The sequence below is a fragment of the Melitaea cinxia genome, chromosome 17 (assembly GCF_905220565.1).
Source record: "Melitaea cinxia chromosome 17, ilMelCinx1.1, whole genome shotgun sequence".
Classification (NCBI taxonomy): Eukaryota; Metazoa; Arthropoda; class Insecta; order Lepidoptera; family Nymphalidae; genus Melitaea; species Melitaea cinxia.
Window position 1 is genome coordinate 12315574 of NC_059410.1, and position 13559 is coordinate 12329132.

The 13559-nt window shown below is 33.2% G+C and overlaps 1 protein-coding gene across 2 annotated transcripts in view; it reads right to left on the reverse strand.

Moving 5' to 3' along the window:
- LOC123661893 (1-acylglycerol-3-phosphate O-acyltransferase ABHD5) overlaps positions 1-11594 on the reverse strand; it is a 37412-nt gene extending 25818 nt beyond the window's left edge. Inside the window, exons 1-2 of one of the 2 annotated variants that reach the window (XM_045596828.1) lie at positions 11354-11594; positions 6802-6878 (exon numbers count right to left, since the gene is read on the reverse strand). In XM_045596828.1, coding sequence (XP_045452784.1) covers positions 6802-6878; positions 11354-11391 — 115 coding nt within the window. In that variant the 5' untranslated portion in view covers positions 11392-11594. Of the gene's footprint in view, positions 1-6801; positions 6879-8629; positions 8798-11353 lie in introns of those variants that run through there. The other variant, XM_045596829.1, reaches the window with a different exon arrangement.
- Between the last annotated feature and the right edge of the window lie 1965 nt (positions 11595-13559).

Sequence of the window (13559 nt, forward strand, 5' to 3'; positions counted from 1 at the left end):
GAGTAAACGAGTGCTGGAGTGAGATGGCAACGTGGGTGCGAAGTGTAGCAAGGGATGTCCTAGGGGAAACGAAAGGGAAAAGAAAGATAGAGAGGGATACATGGTGGTGGAATGAGGAAGTACAGACGATTTTGAAAGAAAAGAAGAATGCTTTCAAAGAATGGAAAAGAGTGGAAGATGGAAATGACAGAGAAAAGAAAATAAAAAGATTAGAATATCAAAATAGTAAAAAGAAGGCTAAGAAAGCAGTCGCAATCGCAAGGGCCAAGGTTCAAGATAAGTTGTATGATTCTTTAGAGAGCCCACAAGGTCAAAAAAATCTTTTTAGAATAGCGAGAGAGAGAGAGATGAATGCAAGAGATGTAAACCATATGAAATGTATAAAAGACGAAGCGGGGAAGATCTTGACGGACAATGAGGAAATAAAAGAACGCTGGAAGAGATACTTTAATAACTTGATGAACGAAGAAAATGAATGGAGCGGAGTGTTAGAAAATGTACGAAGTAATGAAGGAATGGTGAAAGAGGTAAGTATAGAGGAAGTGAAGATGGCAGTGCAGAGTATGAAGAATGGAAAAGCAGTTGGGCCAGATGGTATACCAGCGGAAGTGTGGAAGTTTTTGAATGCGGATGGATGGAAGTGGCTGACTTTATTTTTCAATAAGTTGCTGCAAGAAGAGGTTATACCCGAGGAATGGTGCTACAGTTCACTGGTGCCCATTTTTAAAAATAAAGGTGACATACAGGACTGCAGCAGCTATCGGGGAATAAAGCTCATGTCACATAGCATGAAGATATGGGAGAAAGTGATAGAGCGACGAATGAGAGAAGAATGTGAGGTCACACAGAACCAATTTGGATTTATGCCGGGCCGGGGAACTACGGACGCCATATTTGCACTCCGCCAACTCTGCGAAAAATATCGACTCGCACAAAAAGACTTGCATATGGTGTTCGTGGATCTGGAAAAAGCATACGATAGGGTCCCCCGTAAGGTTCTGTGGTGGGCTATGAAAAGGAAAGGAGTGCCAGAGAAGTATGTACGACTTGTTCAGGCGATGTATGATAGAGCTAGCACCCACGTCCGGTCCGAAGCCGGGGTAACTGACAAGTTCAGTGTGGCTGTAGGTTTGCACCAGGGGTCGGCTTTAAGCCCGTATCTATTCCTCCTGGTAATGGATGTTCTAACATCAGACATACAGGAGGAAGCACCCTGGTGTATGCTGTTTGCTGACGACGTTGTTCTTGTCGGAGATAATGTCCTTGAGGTACAGAGCAGACTGGGAAAATGGCAGGAAAGACTGGAGGGCGCGGGATTGAGGATAAGTAGGTCTAAAACCGAGCACTTGTTCTGCGATTTCAGCGGTTCGTCCAGTTTTTCCCATATTGCCTTGGATGGTGTATCCCTACCAGTCTGCTCCGACTTCCGCTACCTTGGGTCATTAATACAAAATGACGGCAACATAGACCGTGACGTGAAAAATAGAATAAATGCGGGATGGATGAAATGGCGACAGGTCTCTGGAACAGCTTGTGATCCACGAATGCCCCTTAAACTTAAGGGGAAAATCTATAAAACGATCATAAGACCTGTCGTAATGTATGGATCAGAATGTTGGGCAACAAAAGTGACGGATGAAAGAAGAGTGCACGCAGCCGAGATGAGAATGCTAAGATGGATGTGTGGAGTAACGAGGAAAGATCGGATTAGAAATGAGTATATAAGGGGAAGTTTGAAAGTAGCACCTGTGACAGAGAAAATAAGGAGCAATAGGTTAGCGTGGTATGGGCATGTAATGAGGAGGGATGACCGCTATGTCGGTAAAAGAATGTTAGGGATGAATGTCGAAGGACGAAGAGCGATCGGCAGACCGAAAAAGCGATGGATGGATTGTGTGAGTGAGGATATGAGAAAGAAAGGAGTAAGCACTGAAGTGACGAATAATAGAGAGGAATGGAAGAGAAAAACATGTTGTGCCGACCCTACATAAGTGGGATAAGGGCAGGAAGATGATGACTATGAAACGTATAAAATGTAGAAGATAACTGGGATCGAGATACCTGTTTATACTTGGTAGCCCAGTAGTTCGTCCGGGTAAATAGTAGGCAACCTAACGGCTGCACATTCTGTACGTTTCATACTATAAAGTCGGATTAAATTTTCTTATTATTTTTATGTTGCAATTTTCAATTAAATATTTCTTTTTGTTTTCAGGGTTCCATACCTAAAAATGAAAAAACGGAATTCTTATAGGATCACTTTGTAGTCCGTCTGTCTGTCTAAACCCTTTTTCTCAGGAACGCGTGGAGGTATCAAGCTGAAATTCGTATCAAATACTCAGGGCTACTGTTCCCTGGAGCTTTAAAAAAAATAAAACTTCTAAGCCAAACCAATCAAACATACAGCCGTTTATGCTGCAAATTTTCGATATCCGCAAGGAATCAAACCCCCGGGTTACTCCCCGTAAAGTCAGAATCTTGAAATTTGGTACGAAGCAACGTCTTATATCGCAGATAAAGGAAAAATAGCGAAAGGCATAAATTTTTAGTTACATATATACTAATATTATAAAGCTGAAGAGTTTGTTTGTTGTTTATTGTATATTACTATTCAATATTCAATTATATATTTGATAATAAACTCCAGAATTAGAGTAGACCAATACCTTCTTATACAAGGCAATAAAGATAAGATTATTTGTGGTACGAAGATTATCTTAGAAGATACTGGGTTACGATGATATTTTTTTCAATTGGACCCACAATCATTTTGTCCGGTGTCCATAAGCACGCAATACGCAAGCACAAACGCTCATGCAGACCACGACAAAGATCAATATGGCCTATAGCAATGTTTGTCACTAGTGAGGATCGAACCAGTACCGCATCGTCAACGTATCTCTTCAGCCTGTAATATCCCACTACTGGGCATAGGCCTCTTTCCCCATGTATAAGAAGGATCAGAGCTTAATCCACCACGCTGCTCCAATGCGGGTTGGCGGATATATTCCCTACTATGAGTAACGATCGCTATCAGGTGTACATGATAACAATCGGGACCGACGGCTTAACGTGCTCTCCGAGGCACGGTGGGGAGACCCACTAGGACTGCATAAACACCCAGACCACGGCAAACACCTGTATGGCCAATACAAATGTTTGTCATGTGTGGGGATCCAACCCGCAACCGCCAGCGCAACAGGTACAATCCATGGCTGTGACCGCTGCGCCAACGCGGCGTCAACGTATACCTAGAAGGAACTATGAAACACAGTACATACTACGAATATCCCAGCAACCTATAAAATTAAACACAGACGAACCCGTGTCAGATGCCTAGTACATGACAAATGAAATTGCTATTATTTTGTGACGCAATGAATACTAGGTTTCATCAATGAATACTAAGTATCAACATCGATAAGATCACTGCCAGATCGGCGTTATATTTACCTACTTTGTTCTACGTAGGTAACTTTATTTTCATGAATCATTAGCATTTAGCTTTTAAAAAGTACAAGGTCGTTTACGTTTATATCGGACTGGCAAATTATAAAGGTCATTTTTTATCTTCTTGATAACGATATATGACGATAAAGCGGACGTTTGTTTTTATTTAAATTTTAATGTTGAAATCTAGTAGGTAATCTAATTCAGAAAATTCTATCAGGATTAGATTAGTATGCCTATTTAAGAACGCTGACTAGGCATTTTAGAACGATGTTTAATAACCTATAATACATATGAATAATGTATAGCTTCAAATAGTGAAATAGTTGTTTTTATTAGTTTCTGACTTCATCGAACACAAACTAACTTCTCGCTACATGTCTCTGGAATGTTCTTCCGTTGGTTTGTGAAGCCGACTATGGTTCTGGCTTTGGGCAAGGCAAGGGCTGGTTGAGCTTCTCCGTCATAAATAGGTTTGAATTTTTTTTTATAAATTACGTTTGTGATCTAACTGCTTATTATCGTTACTACAAACGGGAATGATAATACAGGCATCTTACATTTTAAAATTTAACTCCTATTATAGAAAATGCGTGTATAAAATGAGGTTTCACAATTTTTGTATAAAAGAAAATTAATAGAGGAATATAAAATGGAATATAGAAAATTTTGATAAATATATATTAATATGTGAAGGAAAAACTTTGTACCTCTTTTTACGAAAATTGCGCGGACAAAGGAGTATGAAATTTCGAACACATATTTTTAGAGAGAGTGCAGATTACTAATATTTAAAAAAAAAAACAGATTAAATCAATTTAAAAAAAAAAATTACACACACTACCACGTATTCGACACCTCTCTGCGTCGTGTTCCTCATTTAATTACTGAGGATCGTGACCCCTTCCACTGATTCCTTCGGACGATGTCGCGCCATGTGGTTCTGTTCGTTGCGACGTGTAGTGCATCGTGGACTTTCGTATCGAGTGCGGTGCGGATTTGATCCGACCAACGCATCAGGCTCCGTGCTCGAGGTCTCTTTCCTTCCATTTTACCGGTAATAACCATTTTCTCCAAGTTGCCACCTTCCCTTCGGGCAAGTGACCGAAGTACTCAAGAATCATCTGTAAGGCATGTGGTGGATAGCCTTTTCGTTACTTTGACTTGTTTCAATATCGATACGTTCGTCCTGCGTGCTGTTCATGGGATACGGAGCATCCTTCTCCAAGCCTACATCTCGAAGGCATTATGCTTTCCCGATTAGCTGCTTTAAATGTCCATGTCTCAACATTATACAGAAATTCTGAGAAGGCAAGTGTTCAGGGACAAGACGCACTTTGGTGTTAATAGAAATGTGTCTATCCTTCCAAGTCCCACGCAGCTGAGACATAGCATTCTTTGCCATTCCGATGCGCCTTCGAATTTCGACCTCGTACAACCCAGTGTTGCTGATGTTGGAACCCAGGTAAATAAAGTTCTCTACAATTTCGAGATTTAGTGAACCAGTGAGTTCCAGTTTCTTAGTACGATCTAAAATCATAACCTTCTTCTTGGATCTGTTCACGGAAAAGCCCATGTCTTTGCTTATTTCCTCCATCCTGTTCAACAGAGAAGCCATCTCGGCCTTACTTGCCGCTAGGAGTGTCGTGTCATCAGCGTACCTTAAGTTCGTTAGTTTTATTCCACCGAGACTGACGCCACCTTCCGAGTCTTCGAGCGTTCGTCTCATAATATATTCCCCGTAGATATTGAACAGGACGGGAAAAAGCACACACCCTTGTCTTGCACCTTTACAAAATTTGAAGAGTTAGGATGTTATTATATTTAGAGATATTTGTCATCCTGTGTATTTGATACACACATACGCATATATACTCTTTTGTTTATTATTATTATAGAAGTACAGTCTTTAACAACAGAACTTTAATAATGTTCAAACTTAAAAAAATATATAAAATATATTTGTTATTTAAATTAATTATGGCCGAATTTTGACCGCTGGGCGACCACTAGCTTATTTTTAATATCTCTGAACAATAAACTGGGCTAAGGAATTTTATTAAATGATACTAACTGGGCCCCGCGATTTCAACCGCGTTGATTTAAGGAAAAAAATAGTCTTCCTTCTTCTTAAAGCATATCTAACCTTCCTTTCTAATTGTTTAAATATTTTAGTAGTGGATGCCGGGAGAGCAAGCAATTATCTACTTCCTCTTCTGGTTAAAATGGCTTTCAATAGTGCCAAATGAGCACAGAATATGATTTCGCCAATGTCACGTAGGAAAGCAATTATCTATAAAATGATATATAATTTATGCGGAGTTATTGTGAGGTTTTTTCTAAAAAGGGAGGCAAACATCTTAACTTTAGCGTATTAATGTAATTATATTATTTTACATACTTGTTAGTAGCTTAACGATCAGAGAATGATGTAGATTTCTTTTATAACCCATTTTCTTATTTTTAAATAAATATATATGTTATAAGTAATATCTAATATATCATTAGTCATGTTAGAATTAATAGTATGCTGGCAGTATAAAAAAAATTAACAAAAATATTTGAACATCGGAAAACAAAGTTAGACGTCACTGTTAAGCGTTATCACGAGTAGCTGATAACAAAACACGTAATAAACGCGTATAGTATTTCGATATGAAGTATTCATTTGCTATGAAGGTTAAAAAATATATGACTTCTGTAAAATGTATAAAATTGATAAAATCTAGATCAAGATGCGAACCTGAGAAATTTTCTAACTAGTTTGAATATTCAAGAATCTTTGAAAACATGTTTAATAGTTTGTAACATAGAGACTTATAAAGTTTATCTTTGTATGTATATAGCACGTAAAAAGCGATGTTGTGTTTGTTATAACAATATATATTCTTTTTTTATATTTACTATACACACGATGGATGTATACGCGGTACATATACCAAAATAACATATTGTAAAAATTTTCTCTGTCTGTCTGTCTGTCTATTTGTTCCGGCTAATCTTTCACTGGCAGATAGCTGATGTAATAAGGGAGTAACTTAAGCTAAACAGTTTTTCATATCATATCCAGCGGGGATCGAACCTGCATCTCCGACTGAACTGACCGAGTCGGCGCTCTAGCCAATTAAGCTATGGAACGATGTACCCGTTAGATATAAATTTTTGATATGATGATTTTATATACGGTTCTAAGCGACCGTGTATAACTTTACTTGTATAACTTATATACTTTTATTTTAGAAATTTATTTTATAACTCAGTGAACTTAACAATAACTCTTTTGCTAAATTACACGCGGGCGAATTCGCGGGCACGGCTAGTTAGAAGTAAATATTATATAAAAAAACTCACATGCTAATATCTTTTGCTCTATATTCCGTAGCATAGCATCAGACTGTCGAGTCCAGCTGAACCAGCCGCCGGTCCAACTGCAAAAACGTTAACAATCTCTATAAAAGCACATTAACAGAAAAAATAACAAAAATCTAAGTATGTACTCCTTGGATGGAACACATATTAGCAGTTAATGTAACAAGCTTAATATTTATAATTACTGATACCTGACTACGTATTATTTTTAGGATATTTAGTATGAACCATTACAAGACACATTGAAAAAATTTAAAATAATTAAGGCCTGTTTCATCAGTTGTGGATAACGGTTATTTGACGGATCACGATACAAATAAACTTTGACAGCTGGAGATAGAATAGGCCAGTGTACCTTTTTCTCGTCAAGTAATAAGCTCCATTAATAATTAATAAAAAACTTTTCACTGTCGGATACTGTCAACCATCAAATAGCATTATCCACAATTGGTGAAACAGGCTCTTACCGGTTGACTGATTAGGTCATTATAATTAAAATACAATTGTATGAATTATTCACAAGTTTAAGAACAAAATTTGTTTATCATGGGAAATATATTATACAATTCAAAACCATGGAAAAAAATTACAGGAAAAATAAGTATTTTATTTAAAATATTTATATAATGGAAAAAGTAATACATATTCATATAAATAAATAAAGTTGAAGTGTCTGTTTGTAATATTAAAATAACCGCTTTTTACTAAATGCATATGGATGTGTACATGGTACATATACCGACAACATTTTTTTTAAAAAATTGTTATCCGTCTGTCTGTTTGTTCCGGTTGTAATCTTTCACTGGCAGATAGCTGATAAAATAAGGAGTAACTTAGGCTACTTTTATTTCAGAAAGTTATTTAATAACTCTGTGAACTGAACAATAACTTTTTTGTTAAATTCTACACGTACGAAGTCACGGGCACAGCTAGTATTTAGCATGTTTGCTTTTTTAGATAATTTGATATTACACCCCTATAGTCAGGTAAAAGTAGTAGTTTTAAAGTAAACATTGATATGTAATAAATGTAAGTAAAAAAGCCATGCATACAAAATACTGCAATGATCAAAAGTGCTGAGATGCTAAATCCTTTTTTAACCAAAATGGTTTTTAATATTTGCCTTATAAATAATTTTTAATACTGTAAAGTTATGCTCCAATCCTTCTCCTACATAGAGAAAGAGGCCTATGCCCAACAGTGGGATGTTACAGGCTGAATGCGATGCGAATGCAAATATACAGTTATTTAAATTTCTTCTCTTTATTTTTTTTTAAATATTAAAACTTTTAACTTAAACAAAAGTGTCTATGAAACACATTTATAAGCATAGAATTTATTCATATTTATTTGTATTTGTTTTAGATTAATCTTTATAAGCATTTATTTGTTAATAAATATTTTTTTTAAAGAATATGTAATGTTTATTTTAAAAATGTTAATTTAAAAATATATTAAAATTAATTATTTTTTAACTTTTTTTATAACTTGATTTGTTTTAATTTTTTTTTTAATTAACACACGAGATAATTTTAGACTTGTCACATATCTCTTTTTTGTTAACCATAATTGCATCACTTTCTCTAGTAAATTTAGTGGTTTAAAAAAAGGTACATTGTTAGATTATTTGTAGTAGGAGATAAAAAGTCCCTCCTTAAATCACCATTTTGAAATTAGCAATTTAGCACTCTTAGTCAACAATTGTCAGGATGAAATAAAAATAATAAACTAAGACGATGAATTTACGCAATATATATAGAAAAAGCAGAAATTAGAATAAAACTGTTAAAACAATTACAACGAATCTTACTTCCATACAAAGGAAAATATATTTCCAATCCATATTCTGGCTAGAGAAGCTATATAACTGAAATGCAGAAATGTACAAATATTTAAAAACCTGACAATTAAAAACACTTGTGCTAAAGAATGACTACACAAATTTGGACCTTTTCTTGAAAGTTTTGAACTAACAAACACACATTTATGTTATCTATTTTATAAAATGATATGTTCTTGAGTATGGAATACAAAAATTTGTCAGATGTTAGCTTAGCATTGCAACAACCAAAAATAACTAATTAAAAAAATTGACAAGTTTGTAAGTCTAAAAAATCTCATGCAAAATCATTACCAGTAATAGTGATAAAATTTCTTTAACAAGGCATTACACTATTATTAAATAATGTTAAAACAATGCTGATTATTCGCTGCGTAAAACGTTGCTGGTTATTCATTATCAGTAAAAATAAAAATATGTATAATGAAATAGTTTTAATAAACAAGAAAAGGATTATTATTGTATATTAAATGTGTTTTAAATTAAAAACACTCAACACACTACGTTTTAGAAAAAAACTTGCTTGTCTAATCCCATTGGTGTCTTCAATATATTGAGAAATAAAATATTTTCTGTAAAATATGATAACCATAATATTATTTATATTTCTACTAGCTGACTCGGCAAAAGCAGTCTTGCCGCTAAACGCTTAGTTAGTGGTAGAAGGGTGAAAATCTAGGGTTGTATGTATTTTTCAACACCAAATCATGATAAAATAAATAAATAGATGTTGTTCGATTCTCAGACCTACCCAATATGCACACAAAATTTCAAGAGAATCGGTCAAGCTATTTCGGAGGAGTTTAACTACAAACACCATGACACGAGGCTGTCCTATCGAAATACTGAAATGCAACAATTTCTCCGCAAATAATAAATTTTAAGCAACTACCTTTTTTGGTCGTCTGAAATTTGAAAACAGTTGTTCAGTATTTGTACCAATTTACGATAATTTGAAGCAACGAGGACCTTTTTTTTGAACTGAATGAAATTTGAACGGTTGTCCAATGTAATTTACTTACTAGTAAAAAGTTTCAAATTATTTGTTGTGTCTACGATAATTGTTTCAAAAACACGATAATCTTCACGGCACTGTGTCGATCAGACGAGCAAAATTTTCTGGTAACACTGTGATCGAAATCGAAAACTTGGAAGTTGCTCAATGTTCTTGCCTCTTGCTTGAAGCAGTTGAACTGATTCACTTTCCTGTTGCGTTTCGTTCAGTTGTAACACAAGATCTATCATATGATTTTAAAGCATTGTGATATAAATATTGCAATTTATGCCCTAATTATATGGAGTAAAGTTAATAAAGTGTAAAGACAGGTAATTTATATTCATAGACTCACTAATAATTGGCTGTGGCTAGCCACCATTTTAAGTTTTATTTTTGGATCATCTACAAAATCGACTAGGATACTTTCTATTACTAAATTATTTTTGTTATTAAATATATCCACCATGACTGAAAATTCTTCAAAAGAACCACCGTTACAAACCATGAGTGGCATGCCACCAAACCACAATCCATAGATGTACAATTTATATCACCACGACATGAGAATTTTATATACTAGACTAGATAAAAAAATTCTTTAAATGCTCCTATGGAATATAAGTTATTGCTTTTAATGTTAGTAACACTGATCTATATGTAAAACTGGTTATTTGCCATATTTGTTGCTAGTAATTTAGAGTTTTCAATACTTTAGTACTTTCTCAAGCACTGGCCACAGAAAAATTTGAGTTTTTAGTGTATCTTTTAAACCATGCTTGAAATAGTGGTTAAATATTAGGAAATCCAATGATCAAAAACAAAAATTTTAAAAATATCATTTTAAATATAAATCGTAGGTGTACATAAACATTTTTTCAAAACATTTGTTTAACAATTATTAGAGTTAGGCACAATGTTTATTTAAATTAATGAAAAAGATTATATTGTTAGTCAAAATGAATATTAATGTAATTTTATCTATGAAAGAATTGGCCTTGTTTGATTTTATTAATGATAGAGAAATAGATTAATATATATTAATTTACATATGAAACATATTAATTAGATATGGTAAATATAAAGCCAGATTATTTTTACTAAATAGTTTGCATTCAAGCGTTTTGTTATGTATTATTGTGAATGTTAATAATAAATGAAAAATTTACTCAAGCTGCATGATGATGCAAATATAAACTTAGATAGATAAATTTATCTATTTGAGTTTAAGAAAGTAAATTATTAATTTAACAAAATTAAAAGACAGCAGTACACAAAGATTTCTAAAAAATTCTATATTTTAAACATCGTCGAAAAGAAACACTGAACTGAAGCAATGGTCTCAATTTTTTTTTTTGGTATTAGTAATATGATCTAAAATAGATAATAATATTCAAATATATTTACTTTGGTATGCTAGAAAATTCCACTTTTCTACAAAAATGCTATAACAAATATAATTACCATGAGCAAATAATATATGTATGATGTATGGCTTAGCTTAATGGATTCAAACATATTATGCAAATCGAAAAAGTCCAGATATAATATTGAAATAGCTTGAATTGAAAATATACGACATATAAATAATAAAATGGACTTCTTTTTTATTTAAATATATGAAATAACAATAGTAATAATTGCGCAATAGATGATTATTTTTAAGTTTTATTGTATATTACAAAAGAAATAAATATTACCTGGATTCTGTTGTTTCGATATTTAATTCACTTCCCATTTGGCTAAATGATAACTACTTATAATCATAGCATTAATGGTCCAATAAACTGAATAAATTTTCGCGAAAATACCGTAAGAAGTTCCCTTCTGAATTTCCGATTCAAAATGCCAATTTTCGTAGAATTTAATGTAAATGTCTTTTAAAGATTTGAGCATAGATGAAATAAAAGTATTTAACATAAAGAAGAACCATAAAGAACTAAACTCTTAAGTCTTAAGTCATTAAAGGTACAGATGAAATATACATAACTGTCAAGTTTTTGATAAAACTGCGTACGACCAATGCGTACGACCTACCCCACCCCAGCCTGCAAAATAATGATATTTGTAATCAAAAAAATACTAATTGATAGATTTTAAATTGCTCAATTCAACTACGTTGTCCTTTTAAATTGCTCACCTCAAATTATTTAATTACAAATCAAAAAAGTCGTTGAAAAAAATTCATTTATCAATATTTTCAAACTCCTATATCTTTTGATGTATACAATATTTTAAATTGCTCAACGTGTTAAAACCCTGCTGAAATTGCATTTATAATTGCTCAAGTACAGATTTGAACAGCTCCACTTTCCTTCATTTTTAAATAAATATATTTTAACGTTTACATCATAAGATAAGGTGAGCGCTGCGGATGCGCATAGACAATTATGGGAAGCCAAAAAAATTGCGGATATTCGTAATAAAAAGATGCTAATCGTTCAATTTTCAATAGCTCAATTCAACTACGTTGGCCTTTTAAATTGCTCACTTCAAATTATTTAATTAAAAATCAAAAAAGTCGTTAAAAATATTCTTTTATCAATATTTTCAAACTCCTATATCTTTTGACGTATACAATATTTTAAATTGCTCAACGTGTTAAAAACCTGCTGAAGTTGCATTTATAATTGCTCAAGTACAGATTTGAACAGCTCCACTTTCCTTAATTTTTAAATAAGTATATAAAGTTGGAACAAATTTAACGTTTATATCGATAAAGTGAGCGCTGCAGATGCGCATAGACAGTGATGGGAAGCCGAAAAAATCACAAAAAATCCCTGAAAAATATTCTTTTAATTAAATAATTTGAGGTGAGCAATTTAAAAGGCAACGAAGTTGAATTGAGCTATTGAAAATCTATCGATTAGTATTTTTTTTTATTACGAATATCCGCAATTGTTTTGCTTCGCATCATTGTTCGCATCTATGCGCACGCGGAGCGTTCACCTGTCTTATGATATAAACGTTAAATTTGTTCAAACTATTTATAAATGCAACTTCAGCAGGGTTTTAATACGTTGAGCAATTTAAAATATTGTATACATCAAAAGATATAGGAGTTTGAAAATATTGATAAAAGAATATTTTCAACGACTTTTTTGATTTTTAATTAAATGATTTGAGGTGAGCAATTTAAAATGACAACGTATTTGAATTGAGCTATTGAAATTCTATCGATTAGTATTTTTTTGATTACAAATATCATTATTTTGCAGGCTGGGGTGGGGTAGGTCTGCGTACATAAAAAAACTGCGTACGTAAAATAATCGTTACATTCGTATCGGCGAAACTACGTACATGGTTATTCGCTTCGTAACTAGTTACTGAAACCGATTACGTTAAATAACGCCCAACGCTAATACATACAAGCACAGATGAATAAAAATAAATAATTATGTATCGATAGATTTTCAATAGCTCAATTCAACTACGTTGTCCTATAAAATTGAGCTATTGAAAATCTATCGATTATTTTTTTATTGCGAATACCCCCATTTTTTTTTGATTCGCGTCACTGTCTGTGCGCATGCGCAGCGCTCACCTATCTATTAAATAAACGTTAAATTTGTTCAAACTTTGTATATTTATTTAATATAATAATTAAGGAAAGTGGAGTTGTTTCAAACTGTACTAGAGCAATTATAAATGCAACTTGAGCAGTTTTTTAATACTTTGAGCAATTTAAAATGTATACATCAAAAGATATAGAAGTTTGAAAGTATTGATAAATATTTTTTTTTCAATGACTTTATTGATTTTAATTAAATAATTTAAGGTGAGCAATTTAAAAGGATAACGTAGTTGAATTGAACTATTGAAAATCTATCGATAAGTATTTTTTATTACAAATATCATTATTTTGCAGGCTGGGTTGGGGTAGAAAATTGTACTTTGAGGTGGCGA